This window comes from Fringilla coelebs (genome assembly GCF_963513975.1).
Source record: "Fringilla coelebs genome assembly, chromosome: 20".
Classification (NCBI taxonomy): Eukaryota; Metazoa; Chordata; class Aves; order Passeriformes; family Fringillidae; genus Fringilla; species Fringilla coelebs.
The window spans coordinates 10,820,005-10,846,889 of record NC_140046.1 but is presented as its reverse complement, the minus strand read 5'-3'; the positions used below and the strand labels follow the sequence as shown (position 1 = coordinate 10,846,889).

The 26,885-nt window shown below is 49.7% G+C and overlaps 1 protein-coding gene across 2 annotated transcripts in view; it reads right to left on the bottom strand.

Moving 5' to 3' along the window:
• MTMR4 (myotubularin related protein 4) overlaps nt 1–26,885 on the bottom strand; it is a 56,540-nt gene that overhangs the window by 29,385 nt on the left and 270 nt on the right. The window contains exons 1-2 of one of the 2 annotated variants that reach the window (XM_084219395.1): nt 26,555–26,645; nt 6,540–6,613 (exon numbers count right to left, since the gene is read on the bottom strand). In XM_084219395.1, the coding sequence (XP_084075521.1) occupies nt 6,540–6,542 (3 nt within the window). In that variant the 5' untranslated portion in view covers nt 6,543–6,613; nt 26,555–26,645. Of the gene's footprint in view, nt 1–6,539; nt 6,614–26,554; nt 26,646–26,885 lie in introns of those variants that run through there. The other variant, XM_084219394.1, reaches the window with a different exon arrangement.

Below are 26,885 nucleotides of genomic sequence, written 5' to 3'. Positions count from 1 at the left end.
GAGCTGCCTTGGCTAAAGGGACAGCTTTGTGATACCCAGACATGCTGCCCACTGTCACTTGCAGAGTAAAATTCAGTTCCATGAGCTCCCTTGCTGACAAAACAATCCCACAGACTCACATGGTTACACCAGTTTCACTACTTAGGATTAAAGACTTAGAAGAACACATAGCAACACCAGCAGATAAGCCATGAAATTCCATTTCACCCTTGCGTTGCCCCACTCCACCATTTACACGGAGCACAGTGGGTGGATGTTAGGCATTGCTCATCCTTGGGGCACCTGAACCAGTTGGCACCCACAAACCAGAACACAAGGACAGAGGGTTATGGACACAAACAGATGATTACACATAAGGACAGAGGGTTATGGATGAGGTTACAGATTTGTCTTGGCCAAAAGTGAGTGGCAGGTGAGGTGCCCTGCTCCCTGCAGGTGGCCTTTGCCTGGATCACTGGAGGGAATGCTGAGAGAAGACAGAGCAGCTAAAGCTGAAGGAACCTTTTATACTAGAGAGAAAGTGTGGCTAGAAATACTGTAACGCCAGTATTTATTGGATTTTTGACATGTATCAGGGGAAAAGCAACCCAGCATATTCAGGGAACAGCTGAAGTCCAGGAGTTCATTGGGCAGAGTGTGAGCACACATTGCTGTTAAGTGCGTACAAGCACAAGTCCAGAGTCTATAACACACAAAACCACTGTCAAGGTAGGTAAGAGGTTTGCTCCAACCAACAGTAAGATTTTTAGGGCCAAGGCTCAGTTCAGGGCCTGGCACAGGGATTGTTGGCATTGTAACCCCCCTAAGCTACCGCTGTGCAGAGTTAAAGGACTGCTTGTCAAATCAGTACTCTGAATTTCCAACCTAAGCTGACCTGAACATCCACAAATAGAACTTCTGCTTTCACTGAAATATTTCTGCACTTTTAGTATCAGAAAAAGACTCACACACAACTTAGAAACTTCTGCCCGAGCACTGAGCCTGGTGCAGAGCAGAAACCTTGCTCTGAAGTTCAGTGGCTTCACAGACTTTCAAGAGGAACTTGATCCAGACTCTGCTTTCACTTCCTTCAAGAGCTCCCAAAATACCTGCCCTACTTTCCCTCCAGTGACCCAGGCAAAAGCAGGAGTGGTGCTGGGCAGCCCAGCACAGAACTGGAGAGTGCTCCAGACTCCTTAGCTGGCTTAGCCAGAGGGAATTCCTAAATGCCACCTTGGATGCCTCCCCAGCTGGGCTCTCTTCTCCACTGTCACAAATCACAGAGGAGAGAAGGTTATTTCACAGAACTGGGCTCCTCTGAGTGTTCTCAGTGTGTGTGTTCATGTAGGCAGAGAGAGAAATCTTCATCACTCAACCACCCTTACAAATGTTCCTCAGTTCTGAGGAAGAGAACCTGAATATAATGTGGGCAGCATGTTCTTAAGGGCAGCTGGCAGTGATTTGCCCTTTTTCCCTCCCACTAGCAATGCCCACTGCTCCTCTGCTGCTCCTCCCACCCCTCCAGACATCCCTGGATCCACACTGCAGGTAAACAGCTTGCAGCCTTCTCCTGAAGGTCCCAAAAGGGATTTAGAGGCTTGGAGATGATACAGTGCTTGGCAAAGACAGGACTGGCACTCAAGGGGCCATCCTGCAGCCTCCAAAGGAGATGATATTCCTTATGGAGACACGCCTACATGCACCAGGAGCCCAGCCTGCAGCACAGGGTTCACAGGGAACATCTGGTACACTTGCCCAAGGAATCTGTACTGGGAGCACAGCACAGGCATCAGGATGCTGAAATCTCTCTTGTGGTCTGGAGCCACTCAGCATCCTGAAACGAATAATTCTGCCAGTGGCTGGTCCAGCTTTCTCCAAGTTTGGGAAAGTGGGGGCAAGGGAGCAGCTAATTCCCACCTGGCGAGGTCCCTTCTAACCAAACCATTCCATGATTCTAAGAGAAAAACTGGTCCCATTCACTGCAGGAAGGTACCAGCACACCTGACTCAGCCTTCCACAGACATGTACACCCTTCCCAACCCTGGCTTAGCTTTATCCCTTATTCTTTTTGGCACCACAAATAAAATTGCTCTCTCCTTAGAAGACACCACACCCATCCCTTCTATAGATTAAGGGTGGGCTTTTCCTCACCCCAGCATGGAACATCACTCTACAGATGGAGGGAGGGAAGGCAAGGGCTGGCAGGAATCTGCATGCACAGCCCTGTCCCTGGTAGCACATCCACTGCACAGACTGCCCTGATCTGCCTCCAGCTGGAGAAAACAGACAGAAAAATTGGCAGAAGGAGGTGACTGCCCTGGAAAGGGAATTCCAGGACATGAGAATTAAGTCAGCGGGAGCCAGGGAAGCTCTGTCTGACAGCCAGGGGCACCAGCAACAGAGGGGCCATCAGGATACTCTACTTTAGATCCTTCCAGGTCTGAATATTTATTTTCCATGAAGATCAAACTAGGAACTGGTTATCTAGATCTTTTTTTTCCAGGTGAGATGGGGAAGGCAGAGACTTGCATCATTTCTCTTATTCTAAAAGCTGAAATTTATTCTCTTTCTGCCTGGCAGATGCCTACATTGGGTGAGATGAGCTGCCCTCAGACACGTATTTCTCTCTCTCCATTAGCTGATACTGAGACTGATGAGCTGTGGCCAAAGGCACTTCTTCTTCTGCCTCCCCTACTTCTGTTGCACAAAGGGCATCTTTGTTTCAGGTCCCCCTACATAAATAGTAAATTTCTTCAAAGCCTAGAGGGAGGTTTGTGGGTGAACTGAAAGGCTGCCGAGCCTGAGATGGAAACAAACCCTTAAACCTGTGCAAAGAGAAGTTACTGTTTTATACCCCATAAATCAGGACTGGGATGGTGGGTGTCATTTTTTAATCTGGATAGGATGATAGAATAATTTATAGATCTGTAATACTGCATATGGTATTTGTTCAGAAGGGTGCCCAGAGGTGAGCATGGAACAGAATATGCACCTTGAAACATTTGAGGAGAGGGACAAAAGGGCACAAGTCATGGCCTGTCAGCTCCATGCACCAGCACGAGGGGATGGGGGGGGGCTGCCAATGCCCACCTCAGACAAGTCATGGGCCCCTCCAGAGGGTAAGAAGCAGATGCCTATAGTGCCAGTATCCCGGCATTCAGGAGAGAGAATGCTGCTGTGGGAGCTGAGCACTGAGTGCCAGCACAGCACCTGCACCAACCCACCAGCCAGATTAGGTTTAAGTAATGTATTAAAGTACCAGGTGCTTGTTAGGGCTCCATTAGCCAGAGTTCAGGATTAACCCAGCACTAGTGCTGTCTTCAAGGTCATCTCCATCAGCAGCTAGTTTTGGGGAAAAGTGCGAAGAGTTATGCAATCCAAGCTGTTAACGCTAGACCACGAATCCGGAGCAGCAGAAAGGGAAGAGCAGGTGGTGAGGCACATCTGGGGTGCTGCTGAGTAAGGGCAAAGCTTTTGGGCCTGCCCTTGCTAACCACAGGACCCTGGTGCTGTGGCCTCAGCCTGCCGTGAGCACAGGGAATGAAGGAAGCACTCAGAATGGCTCCAGGGAACAGGGATCCAGCCAGCCCCGAGGCACCCCTTAACCCACAGCCCACCTCCAGCCCTCCCTGTAACCAACTCAGGAGGCACAGCCCTCTGGAGAGGTCACAGAAGGACTCCAAGGAGGCTGTCAGGAGTTTCCACCAGCTCTCTGCCTTCAACTGCTGACAGAAGCTCAGGTAATGGGGTGGAGGTAAGTGCTTATTTCTACAGCTTGCAATTACAAGTCGCTTTCTCTCCCTTACCATGGGAGACAAAAAGCCCATAGTCTTTTCCCAAAACAGTGGTGAAATGGTTGGTTTATTTTCTCTAAAATGAAAAAAAGAATTTTCAAAAAATCACAGGAGCATTTTAATAAAATATTTTAAAAACCCCACCTTTTCAAAAGATCCTTTGAAACAGTAAAGGTATCTTAGGGTACTGATAAGGAAACCCTCTTATGTAGAAGAAATCAAACAATGATTACACCTAAGGGTGGGCAGGGCCAAGTCAGGGTAAGGTCCGTCCAGACACAGGAAAGGAGTTCAGGGAAAAGAAAAGCTTCCATGTTTTAGTAAATCCAAAATTCCAGTCTCTGAACTCAAAAAAAACAAACCAAACAACAACAACAAAAAAAAAACAAACCAAAAAAACCCCCCAAAAAACAAAAACAAAAAGCCAAAACAAAACAAAACAAAAAAAAAAAACCACCAAAAAACCCCAACAGAAAACCAAGAAAAACAAAAAAAAAATCCAACTGACCAAACCAAACCCCTGTCCCCAAAAAAAACCCAACCAAAAAAAAAAAAAAACCAGGCCCATGGAGGGGTGATGAGAACTAAAGATGGCTTTGCTTCAAAGAATTTAAAAGGCTCTTCAGATGCCTAAGCGGAATGTGTGGAGATCTACAAAATCCTGAAGGGCAGGACATGCTCACAGGCAGCACCTCACTTTATTGTTATTCCCAATACAAGAACCAGCCAAAACAATATGGGGCTGGTTCCAAAACGAAGCAAGAGGTGCTCGGTAGCACAGCTCTGACACAACTGCAAATCTTCACCTGGTTTTTAAAAGCCTGATGAATTCATGGAAGAAAAACCATGGGGCCCATAAAACATCAATAGTTTCTGGATTACCAAGTCCCTGAGCTGCAGGTGCTGCCAAGTGAGGGCACACCCCTGAGTCATGCACCCCTGCAGCATTCACTAGGCCCTGTCACTCAGGTGTCTGACCAGCCTTGCCCTCAGGGGGCTCAGTCTGGACTTCTCCGTTTTCCTGGGGAGATTTTGGATGCATTTTCCATGTGTTTATTCCCTTTTTTTCATTCATATCTGGATACATCTGCATCCCTCTCACTTCAGTCCCACCCAGAGGAGCCACTGGGTTTCACGCCTCCAATGTGACACCAAGGCAGCTCCAAGCTGAAGTGTGAGGCCCTTTCTCAGGTTTTGACAGGCAAGGACTTTCAGCTCCCCACCCCAGACTAAGTTCCTCACCCTGCAGCATGGGGATCAGTTCTTCCAGCAGAAGCACAGGAGATCTTGAGGCAACACCAGAGAGCATGAGGACAGGGGCTACAGCAAAAATGCTGAGTGTGTAGCTACTGGAGCTGAGAGCTTAACTCATGCAGAGAGCATGTTTCCTTTCATATTCCAGTTGTTAACAAAATATATCGGGGACAGACCCTCAGGAGACATCACCATTTCCTCAAGCACTCTGCCAGATTTTAATCTTTTATTTTTCCTAATGCGTTTAACCTAAATTTTCATGTCCTCAGTCTGAATTTCCAGCCCTTTGTCTGTCTCTGCAGTTCTCCTCAGCACCTCTTCCCCCACAACATGAAGCTGGTGCTGATCCATATCACTGCAGCAAGTTCAGGCTCTGCCCACCCACAGCCCACATGCAGATCACCCCTCTTCAGACTACCCCCCTCAGGACACTCACAGCACATCTTTCAACATTCCTAGTCTCCAGCTTTTTCCTCCCAGCAGATCCCTTGTATTTTGGGTTATTTCTTGCTGGAGGTATTAGAGGCCCTTTATCCGAGTTTATCAGCAATCTGGCTGCTTTGGCTGTGGTTCAGATTCTTTGCTACCACATTTTTCTGTGACTAATTCTTGTGAAATTTCTGCTTCTTTGGTGGCACCAGAGCTGTTATTAACATGGTGTGAAATCCTTCACTGAGAGGCAACAAAGGAACACAATGAGAAACCCCAGCCGTAAGTTTTAAAGAAAAAATAAATCAGTAAGCCACAAAAACTGGATGACTATGTCAGTAGTACAGGGAGACAGAAGGGGGTTTCAGTCTTACTTACTTTTTTTTCAAAATATATTCCAATAAGAGATTTAGGAATAAATGTTTCTTGTTAACAGCATCTTGATGACAGTGATAAATCCTCTCTATTACATTACTGTATATAATACACAATACTGTTGTACTCTTCTTGCCCATTCTTTTATTTCTTCTCCTACATTTAGCAGCAGTACAAGATTTGGACACACAAAGAACAAGACCACCCACAGAGGCAGACCAGAATCATGGAATCATTAGGGTTGGAAAAGCTCTCTAAGATCAATGAGCGCAACCATCCCCAAAGCACTGCCAAGGCCACCACCAACCCATGTCCTCAAGTGCCACACCCACAGGGCTGTTAAACCCCTCCAGGCACAGAGACACTGACACTGCCCTGGGCAGCTGTGCCAGGGCTGCACAACCCTTTCAGTGAGAAATTTCCCCAAAATCCCCCCTGCCCCTCCCCTGGCCCAGCCTGGGGCCGTTCCCTCTCCTCCTGTCCCTGTTCCCTGGAGCACAGCCCGACCCCCCCGGCTGTCCCCTCCTGGCAGGAGCTGTGCAGAGCCACAAGGGCCCCCTGAGCCTCCTTTGCTCCAGGCTGATCCCCTTCCCAGCTCCCTCAGCCCCTCCTGGGGCTCCAGACCCTTCCCAGCTCTGTTCCCTTCCCTGGACACGGTCCAGCCCCTCAATGTCCATCCTGTAGAGATGAAATAGGACATGGACTCACCATCCTCAGACACTGTCCAAACCCTCCTGGTTCAATCACAGCTCAGTCTCTTCTTGTTCTTCCACAAGTCTCCCCTGCAGCAAAGAGGAGATAACCCAGAGCAGAAGTTTAGCTTATATGAATTTAGTTAAGAAATTTAATTTACAGGAATGGTCCTCCAGTGTGAACATAGAGGGGAAAAAAAAATCAAGACCCCTGAGGCCAGTGCCCAGTCTCTCCCTATCCCTGCCAACCTCTGCTTTGTGCCCTTTCCAGGAGCTGCTGGAAACCAGATTCAGCATCAGGGGGAGCCACCAAATCCTTCTGGTCACTCACACAGCACCCTGGACTTGTCACATAAGCACACAAGCACAAACCCCCCACTTTGGGGGAACACAGGAGGAAGATGAAGGAAGCTGAAGGTCATTGTGGTTCAAGGACCTGGGAAAGATCCTTCACAGGGAACTTAAAGTGTTTGGAGAAGATCACTGTGGTCCTGGGAGGAAAATACCTCTAAATCCAATTGGGCCCTGCCTGGGAGGTGAGGCAAAATGCAAGCACTCCAAGTACCAGGAAAAACCAGCAAGTCCTTCTGACAGCTTTGCCCTGCTTGAGGGAGGTCACAGGGGGCATCTGTAGGAAGGGGAAAGCCAAGCAGCAAGACTTGAACAAGGTCCTGCTCCAAGATCTTTTCCAACAGGACCAGATGCTCCCACAGGTGATCCTGGGAAACTCCATGGAGGAAGAGACCCTTCCGCAAAGTTTTCAGGTGTCTCCAAGATCAGTTGATCACCAACATCTCTCTCATCTGCCTACATTTTGCCTCTGTTTTGCTCTTCCAGCCCCCCAGAAGGGATGGAATTATCTACAATTAAACACTGGGACCAGGGATGAGCCGAACCCTGGGCACTCCTGTCCTGGTACCAGTCCTGTCCCTGAGCAGCCTCCCACTGCCCCATCCCTGGCAGTGTCCAAGGCAAGGCTGGATGGGGCTTGGAGCAACCTGGGATAGTGGCAGGGGGTGGAATGGGCTTTAAGGCTCCTTCCCACCCAAACCATTGGGATTCTGTGAAGCAGCACAAAAGTCTGCATGTGTGTGTCCCTATGTTTTTTAGATACAACGACATTTTAAACAGGGATCTTCAGTATTTCAGTGTAGGTTGAGGATGGCTCAGAGCTCACCAACCCAACCTAATTTCTGCCAGCTCCCTCTAGCACGTCAGAACTCTGGGAATGCTCAAAGTCTTCCGTAAATTTTGCCACCATTAATTTTAACCTTTCTCCTCCTCAGGTGAAATACAAATGCCAACAAATGCGCAACTAGAGATTATCTAAACATCTCACACAACACACCCCAGCTGGGAATCCCCCTCCTTCCACCACTCAGGAATTGTGTTGGCTACAGAAGAGCTCTGAATACCTGCCCAAGGCTTTCCTTTGCTCAGGGATTTCCTTCCCAGCCCAGAATTAAGTCAGGTTTGACACCCACACATCAGAAGGCCAAGCTGAATGCCAGTACAGAGAAGTCATTGCTGAGATGGGATTCCCACAGTGAGGCAGCTGCTCCCACCCTGCTCCTGCCGTGCCCAGGTTGGAATCCTTATCCTTGGCCTTTCAGGTCATCTCTTACATCCCACCATGCGCTTTGACAGGAAAGGACAGGAGAAAGGAATGGGAGGTCAGGAAGGACTCCAGTCTTGTGCGATATATCTCTACATTTAATTCTTATCTTTCTGGGGCCATGGAGCTTTTCTGAGGGCTGGAGCCGCTCTGTGCTGGAGCCAGGTTGGGAGAGCTGGGGGTGTTCGCCTGGAGAAGCACAGGGAGAGCTCAGAGCCCCTTCCAGAGCCTGAGGGAGCTCCAGGAGAGCTGGACAAGGCACGGAGGCACAGGACACAGGGAATGGCTCCCACTGCCAGAGGGCAGGGCTGGATGGGATATTGGGAAGGGCTTGTTCCCTGTGAGGGTGGGCAGGCCCTGGCACAGGTGCCCAGAGAAGCTGTGACTGCCCCTAGATCCCAGTAAGAGTCCAAGGACAGGCTGGATGGGGCATGGAGCAGCCTGGGACAGTGGAAGATGTCTCTGCCATGGCAGGGGGTAGAACGAGATGGTCTGTAAGGTCCCTTCCAACCCAAACCATTCTGTCACATTACCTTACATTTAAAAGCAGATCATCAGGTTCCAGGAAACTATGAAACCGTGATTCCCACACACTGGAAATTAAATTTCCTATGGAAACAGAAAAAACCATACTGCACTATCATCCTTAAACCCAGATCAGTCTGGCTCTTTTGAACTATAAAAACCTTTTTCCCACTACTTAGCAAATGATCTCACCTATCAGACTTCACAGAGGAAAGAGCCTCCCTCAGGAGCTACCAGGAGAGTCACTGCCAACCAGTGACTTGCAAGTGATATGAGAAGCACAATTAGTTTGTAGGTAAGAAAGGGAAGAAAAATGTTAAATATGCTTTTTTCACTCAACCTGAAGATACTTGAATGGACAACATTGGACACCAGGAGTACTGTTCCTGCAGTGTGCTTTGCACCAATGCGTGCAATCACTGCTAATGGCCAGCACAGTTTTTCAGTTCCTTCCTTGTACAAGTTAGTAATGACCAGAAACTGAAACTCTGTGGCTGTGTCATGACTGAGGAGGTTCCTCCTCCCATCCCCCAGCTCTCTGGACAGCCAGTTGCCCAAGAGGAAGGCAATCCATGGCAGCAGGACTCCTGGTCCATGAGCTCAGCCTGCTGGAATGCTGCTGCTCCCGTGTCCCCAGGGCCTTCCTCCTCCTGTGGGAGCAGGGGCAAAGCTGAAGGGGTTCCTGAGAATTTATGGGGTGAGAAAAAGCCAGGAGATACCACAAAAATCCAAGTGCTGCTTGTACCTCTGGGGACCCCCAGCCTTACCCTAATGACACTCGGCCCAGGCCAACAGGCAGTCTTGCTCGAGCACTTGTGCAGCTCCACGTGCCCCTGTGCTGGCATCTCAAATGCAACCCTCTGTTTCAGGGCTGGCCATGGCCCTCCCCTTTTCAAAGGCTGCTGTGTCCCACTGGCTGCTGGCTCTGCCCCTGTGGCCTCTAGCCCAGGGTCTCCAGCCCTTGGGAGAGAGGTGGTAGCTGCCCACTGCACCCAGCAAGGCTGTCCAGCACCTCCCTGGGCTGGACCCACCAGCTGCTCCTGTGGAAGTCAGGTTTGACACCTGCTCAAGGAGCTGCCTCCCATGCGAGGGGCTGGATTACCCCAAAATCCAGGACAGAAGCACTCCTTAAAACCTTGGTCACAGGAGATGGCCTGGGTATGGGCTGGGGCTGGCCACCTGCTATGCCAAGGTGGAGGCTGATGCTACAGAATTAAATGAAGAAGGGACCAGGGACAGAGAAAGCCAAGGCAAAAAGGATGGCACTGAAAAGAAGATAAAAGAGAGCAATGGCTTTCACACACAGATGGAATGACCTAACACAAAATGCTTTTGGTTGAAAGGGACTTTAAAGGTCATCTTGTTCCAGCCCCTGCCATGGGCAAGACCAGGTTGCTCCAAGCCCCATCCTGCCTGGCCTTGGACACTTCCAGGGATCCAGGGACAGCCACAGCTACTCTGGGCAACCTGTGCCCAGGACCTGCCCACACTCACAGAGAATTCCTTCCCAATATACCTAACCTAAATTTTCTCTCTCAGTTTGAACCCATTCCTCCTTGTCCTGTCACTGGCACACCGATAGCTCATGTTGAGTTTTTTCACATTGAGTCACCCCAAAGCCCAGAGCCTCAGGCTTTTCTGCTGCTCTGCAGTCACAGGCAGAGCATGGGGCCAGCAGCTGCCTGCCCTCCCCATAGGTCACTGAAGGGGGGCACAGGAAGGAGGAACTGGTGCTGCTGGTGGGGCTGGTAAGGTGATGCCACCTGATACAGCTGGGCTGGGGGAAGTAGAGAAAATAATTCACTTCTCTTGAGCATTTTTATAGCTTGTAACCTCCTCTGTAACTCTCAGTCTGGGAGACAAACCCTCAGATAACAAAGCTGTGTCAGAGTTGAGAACACTTGTAAAACTCCTCATTTGCTCTCCTGTAGCCTCCTGCTCGCGTGACTCACACCACACTTCCTTATGCAACCACACTGCTGCCTCCAGGGATCTTTGGCCCTCCTGGTGAGAAATGGAGGGGCAGGGACTGGAGCACTGTCTGGAAACCTCTGTCCCCATTCCCTGCAGATGGTGGAAGACGCTGCTGGAAGAACATGGCCAGGACCACCAAGCTCTGCCTACATTCTCCAGGAAGCTCAGCCTTAGGCCCTGGCCAGACTGTCACACACACACCAGGAAAGGACTGCTCCTTTTTCAAACTGCAGCTCAGGCCTGCAACACCCAGGTCCCCTCTCAGCTGCAATCCAAGCCAGGATGTGACCGGAACTGGGAATCGCAGCAATCCCCACAAACAACTGGGCTGTCAAAATCCAGGGGAATCACTTCCTATCCCTCTGTCTCCCCAAGTCTCATGGAGGTGCCACGAGAGCACAGTGCTGTGAATTTACAGGAACCTCTGAAAAAAGCTGAAAGTTCTGCCTCTAATACAGTGGGATTAACAGTGTAGGGAACACAGAACAATGAGAACAGCACTCGCTCCCTGCCATCGCCTGCCAGCACAGTATGGAACAGGGGTCCTGTGGGAAGGAGGGAGGGTGCCCGTACACATCCACACATGGAGCTCTGGGAAGCTGGGGAAGGGAGCAAGAGCTGGCTAAGGCTTCCTGGTTGCAGGGGTGTCATGGGTGCCCCAGGCGAGGTGGGTGGCCCCTGGCAGCTCCTCACTCCCTGCTAGGAGACTCGATTTTAATTGCTCATAAAACTCCAGCCATTGTTTGCAGTTGGAGCAGAGCTCTCTGCACTCAGCATCTGCCCCAGGCAGAGATTTTTGCTTTAATTTCAGCTAAAATGGTAGAGTTGGTCCTGGTGCACTTAAAGGGGAAGAACAAGTCCAATATTAAACAGGGAATGTTAGAAGGAGAAAACCAGGAAACCTATTGGCCTTATTGTGATCCCAAATGAAACAGAAACAGCCATCTCAAGCCTCCCACTAATTAGAGGCTAAAAATGTAATTGTCAGACCCCACAGTTACATGCAAAGCAGATTGTATGAGCTGGTCTTTGTTATTTTAAACAAAATTACAGCTAAGAGGGTTGTTTCTAATGATGGCCATGACCAGCTGCTCTTCAACAACAAAACTCTTTTACTGCTGAATAACTATTAAAAATACCAGAGCCTCCGAATGTCACAGCAATGCCAATGATGGTGACAGGTTGCCAAAGTATTCAGATTGCTCTGCAGCATGAAGGGATCATAATATATGGTCAAACCAGGGGGAAGGGCTGAATTCCAAGATGAGGAATTACCCATGGATGAAAAGCTGCTGGAAGTTCAGATTAGAGGATCTCATAGGCACCCTCACATGAGCTGCTCAACAGGGACTGGCAAAAAGTCCACTGCAAACATATATAATATCAGTGATGAAAAAGGGCCTGATGGGTGGCACTTCTGTCTCCAGCACTGCTGGGACCATGGCCACAACTGCCAGAGCTCAGCCAGCACACTTGGAGCAGGAAGACCAATGCCATGTAATGATCCAAAGCAAAACCAGCTCACCTATGCAGCTTAAAAACCCAAAGATAATAAAAGAAAAGAATTCTTCAATATACTGCAGTATTTATGCTAAGTATTGGTCCTGCTGCCAAGGACAGATCTCAATCCAATTACTGGTAGATGAAGTTTCAGAATGGAATAAGTTCCATCAAGCTTATGGGAAAAGTTGTCCTTTTTGTTACTTGGGAGTGTTTAAAACTCCATTAAATAGCTGTTTTTAGTCCAGGTCTGAATACATGAATCTCCACAGACTCTGGACAAGCAGAGCTGCCCATGGTGCCCTTGGCACACCCCAACCTCCAGGTGCTCTTCCCAGGATCAATGACTTGGGAGCACAGACTGAGTCTCATGTTCAAAGTTATCCTACCTGGGAGATGTGGGGACAGCAAGAGGAATTACTCCAGGGGAGGGGGCCACCTGCCATTACACTGCATGGCCCATCCTGAGTTCCAGGGGATGGCCTCAGGCCAACACAGAGCAAGACACAGCAACTGCCTCACTTAGCCCATGGCACAGAACCACATCCCCCCCCGGCTCACCCACAGGCACCAGGAGAAGGTCACGACTTGCAAACTCTTCCTGGTCATCCAAGCCAGGAGTCAGATCATGACTAAAATACCCTTGAAAGCGTTTTTCTTCATATTTAAAAGTAAGCATGAGTACTTTGAAGGCTGCTGAGGCTTCAGCTGCATTCCAAGTGGGAACATCTAGGTTTCAAACATGGAACTGCTCCCAAGAGCTCAGGCCAGGACACATAAATCAGCTCTCTGCAGGACTGCAGGGTTCAGGGAAAGGTGCCGTAGCCAGGAATGCTCCTGACTGCACTGCACCATCCTATGGGAGAAAAGCCCTCAAAAACACACCCACATGTGGCCAGTGCTAAGCTGGTCCTCATGCCCATTCCCAGGGCAAGCCCATAGAGCTGTGCAGGGAGGATGCTGGAGGCTGGGCTCAGCCACACAGGGACACAGGGAACATAGGGACAGATTATCCAGGCCTGTAACTGACAGCCAGGCACAGGGCAAGAGGGACAGATTATGCCTGTGCCAGCTGCAAAGGAGGGCAGGAGATGTGTGAGGATAAGGTTACACAGAGCAACAGAACAGAAACCAGAGCCCTGCTGGGATAGCAAATCCCCAAGGAAGTGCAGGAGAGGCAGCAGAGCAAAGGAGAGAACAGGCAGAGCGAGTTCAGGATTTCAGGAGCACAACTGCCACGGAGTCAAATCTCCCAAATGGTGAAGGTGGGGAGAGCAACATGGAGATTTAGCAAAGCTCAGGGTTTTTGCAGCAGCAGTTCCAGGCTGAGGAGATGAGGGACTTCCCCTTTGACAGGGCTGTGTCCAAGAGACTTATCATGGAAGTGGGGAAAAAAAAAATAGGCATAGGAGGTGAGCAGGAGCAGAGGTAAGCTTCGCTTTTAACAGGAGAGAAACTACACAGCATGGAGAAGGATTCAGAGGCAGCTGAGAAACTGAGCAAGGGGGGGAAGAAGAATAGTGCAACAGGGAGGAACAGACAGCACAGGGGCAGAGATCAGAGGACAAAGCAGAGGAGAACTTGTGCCTGGTGCAGGGAAAAGAGCAGAGCGCCAGGAGGGAATGCTGACACCGCATTTTGTCCTTCTCCTCTAAAGAAACAAGGTCCTCTGCAGTAAAAAAGAAGGGGAAAGAAGGATGGAGAAATCAGAGGGGTGCCTGGAGCAGCCACAGGCTTAATGCCAAATAAAAGCAAAGCTCTGGTTTAGTAAAGCCCAGAGTAGCTCTGCTATGAGCCCTGAGCCTGCGTGGCTGTAGGCAGGACTGGACCCCAGAGCTGCCATGGATGTACCACTGCCAAAAGGGAAAATGAACAGGACTAATTTTGGAAAATGAAACACATGAGGTGGCTGAAGATCACAGAGCTTGGGAAGAACAATGCAGACCCTAGGGCAGAGCTGCTGGTGGGAACAGAGGTCACTGAGCTGAGCAGGCATCTGCTGGAGCAGGAGCAGCACTGGGGTACAGGCAGTTTTGGGGTTCGTGCTGCTGAACAGTGTAGAACTGAGGACTGCCGAGGATGGAAGGAACAGTGGAAGCTCTAGAAGGAAAGATGCAGGAATGTAGAAGAGGGTGTGGAAAGAGCTGGAGGAGGAAACAAGCAAACAAGATTATATCTTGGGGGATGAAAACACCACCAAAATTTAAAAAATGCTGAACTCGATAGTCTGGGCCAGGGATACACCTGGAGCCAAGACCTGCCAGCTACCTCTGTGTCAGGCTCCAGGGACAGCTTAGCCTGGGGACACTGTCAAAGCAGGGTAATGACGACTTGTTTTGCAGAGGAGTGAAGGAACCAGGGAGGGGGAGATCTTTATGGTGCATCCAAGCTCCAGCACCATGTTCCCATCAGCATTTTGTCTGTCCCATCCTTTCCTCTGCCACATCTTGCTCAGCCAGGAGTCAGGAGAGATGGAAACACAGAGGAGCCAGAAAACAGTTTATATCGTGTGCAAGATGGAACAAAATTATCTTTAAGGTCCTTTTCAAACCTTGCATTCTGTGAGTCTGTGAGATGAAGGTGCACAGGCAGATTCTGACAGACCCCAGCTGCAGGGTCCAGCAGTGTCACCCAGATGCCATCAAGGTGTACGGGATAATGAGAGAACAGAGCCCACCACTTTGCCAGCAAACGAGCACTGCTATCCATCTCTGCAATCATTTTCAACATAATTAATTTCAGCAGCCTGCCTGCCAGCTGACTCTGCTTCTTTTCATTAATGACAGTGAAATCGGAGTTTCAAGGGGAACGCAATGACGGTGAAGGAAGGAGAGCCAGAACCAGGAGCAGGCGTTTCTCAGCTCATCTCCCCCCTCCTCCCGAGGCTGTGGCTCTGCCGGCGCCGCAGCCCCGAGGCTGGGGCAGCCGGTGGCACCAGGTGGCAGCAGCACACCGGGGATGGTCCCCTGCCAGGTCAGCGTCTGCCTCCTCCTTTCTGCTCGGGAAGGAGCAGGGAAGGAGCAGGGCCGGCAGCAGGGCTCGGCGGAGGCGCTGCCATCACCGCACCGATTCATTCCCATCCCAGCCAGCCGCACACAGGGACAGACCCCTCAGTCTTTTCCATGGGGGCACGTGGAGGAACCACGGACCGAGAGAGCCCTGCTGCCCCCGTGCCATGCCCACCCTACAGGCCTTTCATCCCAAGCTGGCAGAGAAGGAATTAAAAGCCAAGGCTCCAAGCTGAACTCCATAACCAAGGGACTGACAGAGACAGGAAGCATGGCTTTGGCAACCATCTTCAAAGTTCCCTGTAACTCCAGCCTGTTGTTCTTCAGCTTTGTTTGCTTTTCTTTAAAAAAGCAGTTGGGACATTTCAAGTCACAATTAAGCCTTTATTCAAGCACAAACAATTGCCTGGTCCCTACCCAAAGCAGTGCACGGACCCATCCCAGCTGCCATCCAGGCTCCTGCCTGCTCCTGGCGTCCCGCAGCTCCGAAGGGAGGGATATGCAGGCCGGGGCTCCCTCTCAGGCTGCCCTGGCCCCTCCCTCCACACCGTGCACTGACTTCGACTCAATCTCAGGAAGGAAGCAGCAACAGCTTCAAGGAAACGGTGCCTGCACTGCTGAGGTCACATCCCAAGTCTCCAGGCCAGAGAAGTGCTGTCTAAACTGGTCTCTCTGCAAACACTCACTTCTCATTATGCACGAGGAGAATTCACCTTTAACTCCCATCAGCTTGGGGAGTCTCTGACAGCCACAGTTTTTTCTGAAAGGCAATCTTTGTGACAGCAGAAAAAACCTGAGATATGTGACCAAACACACCAGAAGGCTCTGAAATTCAAAGATAAAGTCCTGAAGCGTGCCACTTCCCCTCTCTACCCCACTACAGGTTTTCCCAGCCAAACTCAGGGCTTTCCCAAGCACCCATGTCTAATACCCTGGCATTCAACATGTGGGTACTTTAAAATAATTTCAACCAAACAGCAGCAACACAATGTCAGCCCTATTGTTATTAAAAATGTAACTATTATTATTTCATACAAGTGCATAAACATACCCATGTGGTATTACTTTAGGAATCCTAAGGTTTCTGAGGCATGCCCCTGCAGCCAGAGGACAGGATGGACAGGAGGAACTATAGCCCTTGGTAAAGGGCAGCCAGGACACCTCTGGCATCTAAAGTGGTGCCTGCCTGCAAGGATCTAGAATCTCCCCTGGCACAGTCAATAGAAACAGGGTCTGAAAACAGAAAATACCGCTTTTACTCCAGGTGATCACTGCTGGCATTCACAGCCCTGGGACAGCCATGCTTCAGGTCCGGCTGAGGCTTCTCAGCTCTGGAAACTCATGTTGCTGGCTGGAGGCAGACCCCAGGCCAGAGCTCAAGTGCCACCATTCACCACAGGCAAAATTTCTAGGAAAGCCTGTTTTCTCCAAGGGTAGTTTTCTTCCATAGGAATAAAACGAAGCATCTTTTGGTAACCCCCATAAACACATATGTGAAAAAGCTGTGGCCGAAACCATCAGCACGCCTGAGAGGACAAGGAAGCATCAGGATTTATTCTCTTGACTCACCCAGACCAAGCCCAGTTTCCCCAGCAGCCTCCTCACAAGTGACAAGGAGGATCCTGTGCCAGGCCCTGCAGCACTGACCCTTGGAACGTGGCTGGGAACACACAGCTCTGCTAACATTCCTCCCCACTGCTGGGGGAAAGCCAGCTTCTCTCCAAAACTTGCAATAATTGCCATCACAGGAAGAACCTCTAAAACAGAGCAATGAACATCTGCTCAGGGCTTTTACCATCAAGCTACAGAAGACCACAACAGGAGATGAAAACCCTTGAGAGTTATTAATAAGGTAAGAGCTCACTTTCAATTGCATGTCCAACCTGAGCATGGTCAGAGCTGTTGGCTCCCATGGAAACCCTGAGTTTGCAGGCACTGTCTCCTGATGGTTTGTTGTGTCTACAGCCTGAACATCCTCCTTCCTAAGGAACCCTCTCAGGGCTTGTTTTGCCACAGCTGCTCTTCACAACCAAGCAACGAACTCAGAAACTTGGCCTTCATGAAGCTTTTCTGGATGTGGTATCCCTCCCAAAACCAAGCAAAACTTCACCTGGTGCTTAACAACTCCCTTTTCCCACCCCAAGCCCCCAAAGTTGAAGAAGGTTAAATCAGAGCCTCTGGTCTTTAATTTCCAGCCTTTCAAAACTGGTTTCACTTCAGCAATGGAAAATCCCATGAAGGTAGTGCCTTGCACACTGACCTGCTTTCATTAATAACCTCACCTCAAAGGATGTGGGCAGGTCAGCAAGTTCAGCTGAGCTTAAGTGCTCCCATCTCGTGCTCTCTCTAAGCACGAGCTTAACTGCTTCTAAAAACAGCCCTGGCCATGCCGGCTGCTCCAAAGGCACTCTTAGAAAGGGAAATCCCCAACCAATTGATACAAGGGAGGAGAAGGCAATTTGATATATATAGCAAGTCCCCAGCTTATCTAGCAGCAAGAGCTGCTCAAATTCACACACACACTGTCCCTTCCCTGCTGGTAGCTTCCAGCAGGATGAGGGATGAAGGTGGCCACATGCTGAGCTCAGTACAGAGAGGAGCCAGAGGATTTAGTCTCATCTGCTGCAACTCACAGAGGGAACAGAGCCTGGGATTTCTTCCACTTCATAACTGACTATAACAAAACTCATTAAGGACCAAATTCCTACCTCTACAAGGCTTAGGACAAGACTGCAATCCATTCACCTAACCCAAAGGCAAATCTCAGGAAGCACTGGGATTTTTATCATCTTTGCCCAAACACAGTTCCCTTCCTCCTGACAGTGCATCACTGACATGCACTGATGGAACCCCATGGTCACTAACACTAGCGGCAGCTCTATCAGCAATTCCAGCTGAATCCAGGTTTTCCCCAGCACTGTGTTTTCACTCCAGCCCATGCTGCCCACACAGGCCAGCATCCTGGGCTCCAGCCCCACAGCTTCTGGAGAACAGGCAGAATGGAAAGCTGGAGTTGCAGCACTCAGTGAAACATCCCACTTCCCAGCTTCTAACACTCCAGTATCACCCCTTTGCTGTAAGGAGGAAGCAGGAGTGGCAGCACAAGGGCAGTGGGATCCCGCCCCTGGGCTGTTGCTCCCCAGGGAATTCCAAGGAGGAACTGGCTGTTCATTCCAGCTTTGGTTTTGAGTACTTCGTCATTAGTAAAACATGCTGAAAATGTGACTTCCTCTGCCATGAGACCTATTGAACCTTTTCACAGAAGTCTAAGGAACTTCCTCTTGTATTTCAATAAAAGACAAGCTCACAGGAAGAACAGTTCCTCTCATAGTTCTGAGAATTCCTCTAGTAAAAACACCTATTGAAGAAGGAACGATGCCATGGAACAAAGAGAAAGGGAGGTGGGGGATTCACTTGTCCATAAATCTGTGGTTTATTATAAAACAAAACTATTAATCCACTTCACAGCACAGAACCACTTTTACTTCCTTTTTTGCCTCATTTAGCAATTGCAACAAAAGCTTTCTGCGGAGTTTCCTAATGAGCTAAATCTGCACAGAACCTCCACATTCAAGAGTTTCACATTAAAAAATAATCTCAATTTGCACTCCTTGCTGAACAAAAGAGGCTCTGTCTAGGATCATCTTAGCCAGCATCCAAAGGTGCTTAGCTACCCACTTTGGTTTGGAAATGCAGACATGAGACAGCAGAGAGGGATCCATCTGCTCACTGGCATAGTGGTACTCCCTGGAGAGTCCCAATAGATGAACTTTCCAATTCCAGAAAGGAGAAAGAGCAAAGAACAGGGTGAGGAAGATATAACCTCATGCCAGCCCAAGGAAGTGCAAAGGACAGCAGAGAGGGATATGAGTCGCTTGCTGGCACATCCCAGCCCTGGCATCCACTTCCCATGGATCTGCATCCAGTCTGTGCTGGCTGCCTGCCGGTAACGTGGCATTCCCTCTGGCAGCTGCCTGCAATATGTCTCCAGGCTGCCCTATAACAAGCACAGCCCCTTGGATGCTGGGAGCTACCGGCTCCCCGAGGAACACTCAGTGGTATGAGTCAGCCAGAGGCACCAGAAAGGACGTGACCAATTCTTCAGGCCAAAGCAGGCCCGTTCATTCAGTTCTCCTAATCATGTATTGTCTCAAAGTCCTGCAGAGGCTTCTCTGCAGCCCCTGCTCCTCCCTACATCCATCAAATCTCAGCCTGAGGCAGCTCTACTAATTACCCCTTCCTGCATCAAGACTCATCCCTCACCTTCAGCAAGCAGCAAAGCTCATCTCCAACACAGTTCTTTGTGCTCCCAACCAGCTGTGGGAGACAAACAAAGGATCTGCTCTTCCAGGGCAATAATCCCCAGTATCACCATGTCACACAGAAACAGCCAGCATCCCTGTGGAAAGTTTATGGCAAAGATGAACTGTGCCCAGGTCACCCCTTCGAAAGATGCTGCCCCAAACACCCCCCACTGATCTCACGGGGCATGGTGAACACCCATTCCAAGGATCCCAAGTGCCAGGAGGAGCAGAAGTGGAGCTGTCACAAAGCAAAGCTGCTGCAGCAACAGCTTTGCTGAAGGGACCACTGACACGGCCCTAAGGGATGGTGCAATCCAGCAAAGATGCAGGGAACGCCTGGGACTCGCTCTTGGGTCCCCTCGGGGATTTCTGCACCCCCCTCCAGTGCCTGGGAGTCTCCCACAGCCCCTTCCCTCACCACAGCATTTCTAAAGAAAAGATCCTCTATTATTGCTGTACCACAGGTTCAACACCCCCTAGAAAATAGGGACTTCACAGCACAAACAAGCAGTTCTCCTTGGAAATCAAGGGACTTTCTATTCCTGTAGGCAGCTATATCCAAACACAAACACTCAGGGCACAGTGATAACAAACATTCAGAAGCAAACCAAATTTCACCTGAGTTAAGAGGCAGCAAGGCCCTGAGCCAGGCAGCAGTGAGGGAGCTGGAGTGCAAACAGGAAGGATTTGGTTATCCTGGGTATGATAAAACTCCCTCAACATGGTAACAAAATTACTTTATAAAGGCACTGTACCCTGTGAGCTGTAGCATCAACCAAGGCTGGCAGTGTCAGAGTTGGCATCAGTATCAAAATTCCCAATCAGCTGCTTACCAATCAGCTCAGCTAGGCTACAACTTCTTTGGGAAGAGCCACTGCTGACCTCAGCTCTTGTCCCTCTCCCTGCACATGGTGTTATTCCCTCTTTCTGTAGAAGGGAAAGGGGCAACAGGCAGAGCCCCTGGCACTTAGAGGAAACCAGGTCTAGAGGAGATGTTTTCTTGCTACAAGCAAGATGAGAATTCTTATTGCCCAGACTCCCTCTCACTGTACCCACTTCCCCTGGCTAGGTTTGCGCACACTTCCAGGGCCTCAAGATATCACCTGTTTGTCAGAGGAGGTGTGTAGACACAAGGAACCTTCTCTTCTTAGAGAAGTTACCTCTTGTGAAGGGGTGGATATGAAAAGCACAAGCCAGGACTTCCTGGCAACAAAATATTAAGCACTGACACTTTCCAGGAGCAGCAGATCTTCCCTCCACAGGAGGCAGGTGATGAAGAGCCCACTTGCAGAGGACTGAGAAGAACCAGGCATATTGTTTAGGAGCACAAAGGATCCAAACACACAGAAGGAAAAGCTGATACCTCAGAAAGAGGAGCCAGAGTTAATCCCTCTGCAGGGCTCCCAGCCATTCCATGGTCCATTGGGATTGGAGGGAAACGGCTGCCCTGGAGCACACAGACAGACACTCATCACGCCAGAAGTCAGCAGCAGTTTCCCAAGTCACAAGGGCCACAGCTTTTAAAAAATAAAGCAGCACTGAACTATAGCATCAAAGGAAATTAATCCCACATAGAGAGGACATAAGTCTCAGGCTGTAAGAAACCCTGAAGCAGCACTGGAGAGGGAATGTATGGCTGAAAAGGGTCCAGACTTACCCAAGGGAACAGGAAAGTTGTCAAGAGGACACAAATCATGAACTGTACTTCAGCACAGCCAGAGGAAAGTTTAACACCCCAGGTCACTGGGAATGTACCACAGACACAGCATCCTCAGTGGTACATAAAGCAGCTTGAGAAACAAGTCTCTAGTGTTTCCAGAGGAGCTCACCAACTCCCACTGCACTGTGTTTCTTCCCACCAAACCTCCAAATACTTCACAGCTGTTCTTCCCCCATCCCAACACACACTCTGTCCTGGCACATACAGGCTGCTCCATCCCACATCCAACTCCAGCCTTCCCAGGCCTCGTGTCTGAAGAGACTCACTTCTACTGCCCCAAGCCTCAACTCCAGGGCAGCACAGGCTTTTTGGCCTGTGTGCAGATGCCATGGGCTTGCTCCAAAGTTTTCAGCAAGAACAGAACATTTTAGCCTTTGAAAAGTTCAGTCTGCCATTTGGGAATGAAGGCAGAAGTGCCTCTGGCAAGGGTGCAGCTGCAGGCCTGACCTGGGGGAGGCAGGAAGGGGGTGCTGTCTAGCTGGAAAGCAGAAGTGAGTATAAGCCCAAACGATGCTGACTGGGGTGAGAAGCAACAACTTCAGGGCTCCTCACATCCTCCTAAAGCTCCTCCTGAGCACCCCAGGTCACGAGGCACCCACAGGGCGATGAAGCTGCCAGGTGGTGCTGGTAGCCAAGCTGAGCTGCCGGAAGCACAGGCATGACCCAGGCTCCAGGCTGGCAGCCAGCCATGCTCTCCCAGGGTACCCTAGGTGAAACGTTCTCCAAACTGGGTCTAGGTGCCTCATAAATGAGATACTAAACAGGACAACGGCTGCTCTCATTCCCATTAGAACAGTGAAACAGATCCCACCTGGCTCTGTCACACTGGTGTCCCTGAGTGCTATGTGCCAGTCATACTCCTGCAATAAGGAGACTTCTGCTGAGTCCTTTGAAAGATTTAAAAAAAAAAATATTGCAAATCCAGGCAGCACAGTTGAAACAACAGAGACAACTGAATAGATTCATGCTGGATTGCCACAAGGCACTCATCCACTTGGGGGAAGCTGTCTACTTCAACAAGTTTCTAGAATAAAACAAACCAACAAAACCCTCTGAAGTTTCCAGAAGGAACAATGCAAACTGCAACCCTCGCTCACTCAGAGCAATCCCCAGCTTCAGCAGGGACCATCAGGAAAAGGCTGGCAGAGCCTAAGCAATTGAACTGACTGTAGAGTAGAAATGCTTTGAGTGTCCTTACCATAAAGCTGTCACTCACAGGCAGTGCCATGTCCAAGCATGTTCTGAGAACAATTCCATAATTTCATTTTGCAGTGAAGAACTGGTCAGGTTGGAAAAGGAACAAGGACTCCACTTCCCAGCCACTGCTGTTCTGAAAGCATGAAATGGCAGAAAGCTGAGCTCCTGAGAATATCCTGCTGCAATTCTGGGCTTAAGTTCAGATACAAGACTTTGCCCCCAGGCAGATAAGTTGTGAGCCATTTCTACCTCTGTCCCTGCTGCAGGCACAGGCTCCTCTGAAGCAGGGAGGAGCTGACAGTGGTCAGCAGCCTCAGCAAGAGTCACCAGATTTGGCTCTTGCTCCATCTCAGACAGAGGTATCCAATATGTCGCCTGTACTTTGTTATCAGAACATTCCCACCTATCTTATTTCTAGCAAACCCCATTCTCAAGGCTTAGGAAAACCATAATCCTAACTGCCATCCTTCCTGTCAATGCTGTGCCTATCTCTGTGGTAGGACCAGACCCACCCCCCTGCAAGAGACAGGGCGGTGTTTCTGTTCCCGAGGAAAATCAGTGTTGGCAAAAGCAGAACACTGTCGTGCGTGGCCGGGCCAGCCGACCCTCCTGGGTGTGCAGTGCTTGAGATCAGCTGTATCATACACACTGCTGAGCAAACACTCCACCTGGAAGTGAAGCAACAGGATCCACGAGGGAAGACAGATCAGGAATGCTCTCCATCAGAGACTAAAGGGAATAAAAGTGCCTAAAAAGCCCGCAGCATAAAAGCAAACCTCAGAGGCCAGAAACTTGATACATGTTGAAACAGAATATATTGACACATAACTCTCCTCTCTTGGGATAGGTCCTGGGGCAAGCTTCTCCCTCTTGAAGAAGAAATTTGAGGGCATCTCCCAACTGAGAAACAGCAATACAAAGTACTAAGTAACAACAAAGGCCTTACTCCTGTTAAGAGCGGGAAACTGTCAGATTAGTTCTGCTGGTGCTCCGTTCCACTAAAGTCATCTCTCTCTGGAAAGGCCCAGGCTGCTCCCAGACCCACCACACACAGATCACTGCACAACGACATTGCAAAACACACCCCGTGAAAACTATCCCTACCCCACTGGGAAGGGGCTCCTCCAGCTCCGAGGCAAACCCAGGTATGTCAAAGCGACCAGAGGCTGCACATGAAAGCTCAGCATGTGTGTCAGAATCTCTCAGCAGCCCAGAATTGACTAAACTAGAGAGAAAGAAAAGAAGGTTGGAAGGAAATAGGTAAGGGAGAATGTGTGCAACTCAGAAAGGACTCCAAGAGCTCAGGCTTCGATACAAGGGTGCCCCAGTACCAGCACAGGCTTCCTGGCAGGAACACAGGCTCATTTCAAACACGATTCAGCCACTGAGCATGTCTCAGATTCATTTCAGCTCACATTCCCAGAAAAGAGCCGTTTTCCCAGTGCTGTGCCAGCCCATCCAGCAGCACAGTGCACTGCTGCTGCTAGACCCTCCCAGCCAATCCCCCCTCTGAGGCTCTGGCCGCAAAGCCAAAGCACCTTGCACCAGGGCAGTTTCCTTCCAGGCAGAAATTCACCAGCTCAAGGAAAAGCATCCCCCTTTCCTTGGATTTGGCTCTGGGCCGCAACATGCAGATGCAGTTGTACTCATTGCTTTGGATAGGACAGGGACCAAATCACCCTGGAAAGTAGGCCTGAGCAGGCATTTGCTATTTATAAGCTAATCATCTGATCCCTCCGGAGGGAAATCCTATCCTTTGGGGCTGTTGGGAGTGTGTGGAACTGCGGGAACATCAGGGAGGAACAGGAGGGAAGCGATTACAACGGCCCAGAGCGTGCTCCAAGTAACCAGACAAAATTCCTCCCTGCTCTATCACAGCCCCAGCATCCTCCTGAAGAACAGGCAGTGATTATGAGCAGGGATTAATCTGTTACGCTAATTTGCTAAGAGCAAAGTAATTTTTTAAATAGCTCTCATCTCCATTCATCATCATCTAAAAAGGGCTCTGATCTAGTTCTGCAAAGAGCGACAAGTCTCACAGTAAGAGACCACTAGAAATCCAAAAACACATGGGAAAATGGCTGGCTGGAGCTGCCTTGGAAGGGGAAAGGTATGAGCTTTCATAACTCCTTGATAATTATTAATTCCTTGGGGGAGCATGTCCTGGGAAGTTGAGTATGATGTGCAAGCATGCAACACTGATTTTTTTCCTTCTGTTCACATTTCTCTCTCATAAAAATAACCTGGGTTAGATGACACTGCTGGATTTTTCTGTGAAACAATGCTCAGTCATTTCCAACACCACTGCACACACTCAGTGCAACCACACACACCGCAAAACAATCTCAGTTCTCTCTACCCTCCTTTTTCCTCACCTACCAAAGTATTACTGAGAACAACCCTCTCCCTCCACTGACAGCAGCCTCTGAAACAAACTGGAGACAGCAAAGAGGGATGGAAATAGCTCTGTCTCAAACAGCACAGACTAAAACCACATTTCTTGGAGGAGAAGGCCCAATTCCCAGAGCAATCCTCACCAAAAGGCCGGACTAGAGTCATCCAGGCCTGGCACCTGCCTCCAGGTGAGCAGAACTCAGCGAGACACAGGCACCAGGCCGAGGAAAGGTTGCTCACATTATCCCTGTGCTCCTCAGCACTGGCACAAGGGAGACTTTGAGAAGCCCCATGTAAACAAAAAACAAAAGCAGGCCATATTTGGCAGATTGAGATCACAATAGAAGCCGGCACAGCAGCATTCTCCAAAGTCTCTGTGGCAAGATCTGCCCCTAAAGCTTCCCTTGATTTGAGTTTTGGGTTTGGTTTTTTAGCTTGTTACAACCAAATCTGACAGGTAAATTACACTATTGTTAAGATGGATGGGCTGGACAGACCCTGCCACAAAACCCACAGCAGTGACACCTCTGAGGAAATGTCCTAGTCAAGGCTCTCTCAAAAAAATTAAATAACTGTCACAGCAAGATAAACAGATTCCTGAGAATGCAGCAAAGAAAAGAGGAACTCAGATGTTCCTAGAAATTTATAAGTGAAACTTTTACATTTATTTCCCAGTCTACTTAGATGTCCATCTTCCAGCAAACTCCCTAAAGACACCACAGACACCTCACAGACCCCCAAGCAGAGCAGATCCCAAATTCCTGGACTGAGCCCAGCTGCTTTTATTGAAAAAAAGAAAAACATGAAGCCTCCATGTAAAAGTTGGCAGGCAACACAAAGTCATGACTGACTTAGGGAAGTTTTTTCTCATGCTTGCATCCCTATCACCTAAAGATATACATTTTGGATTCCATGTACCTGATCAGCCAGATACCCTGATACCCTGATCAGCCAGACTGAATTCCCAGTCTCCAGCCTCTGCTCTCCACAAGAAGCAGACGCAGACTGGCCAGATCTTCTCTCAGGTTCTTGCTGGAGAAGGTAGATGGAGTTCCCTCAGAACCACATAGAAGCTTTTTTCACCTTTATTCCCACCTCATACATGTCCAAACTCTGCCCAGCTTTCCACCAGCTTTAAACCACACACAAACACCAAACCTGGGCACAGTAGCTTTTGCACCAGTGTGGGAGCTGAGTTAACACTCCCTCTCCTCCTCCTCAGTGAAGTACGAAAGAGCACCTCCAGCCTAGCTCCCTGTGTTCAATACATTCATGAACCCAGGCAAAAATTCCTGCTTCCCAGGACAGATCTCACTTCTCCCTGCCTTGTTTCTCTGCTCCCATTTCAGACTCTTCCTAAAGTCTACTTTCTCTGATAAGACATATGTGGTCTCCCCAAAGTCTAGTGCCAAACTAACCAGGCCAGTGTCAGATTCTCATTTCCCATTTTTTACTCAGCACTCTGCATTGCTCATGCAGTTTCTCAGCTTTTACCTGTCAGCTTCCTTCAAGTCATTGCCAAAACCACCATCAGGATCTTTATGAGACAGTTAACATAACATGCCCAATAATGTTCTAGGAACCCCCATTTTACCGTGGATTATTTTGAGTTCATTCCACTTCAGTTAATTCAGCAGAAAACCCCAAAGGCATCACATCAACTGCTTTAGGGAAGCCAGTGTTTACAACACAGTTAGCTGAGGGGGTTCTAAATAAATGTCAAACCTGCATCACCATCTCCACACCAAACTTCAGCCAGCCGCAGTTCCAAACTAGCACAGAACCAGCTCCTACCCAGCACGGAGGGGAGGCACCTGCTCCAAACACAGCCGTGAGGGGGCATCCAGCAAACCCCACCGGTATGCGAGAAAGAACCAGCTCCGGGCCGCTACTCCGGATCTCTGCGGCACAAGAATCTCCCACCTGCCAGGCACTTCCAGGCGGAATCTGCACGGCCCCAGCGCAGGTGGACAGGAGAGGCGGGCGAGCGCACCCGCCGCCTCGACCCTGGGAAGGGCTCAGGCCCCGCGGCAGGGCCGGAGCGGGCAGGGCCGGCCCCAGCGGGAGCTCCGCGCCCCGTTCCTCGGTCTGACTGCGACCCCGCCTCCGCCCGCCGGCGACACCA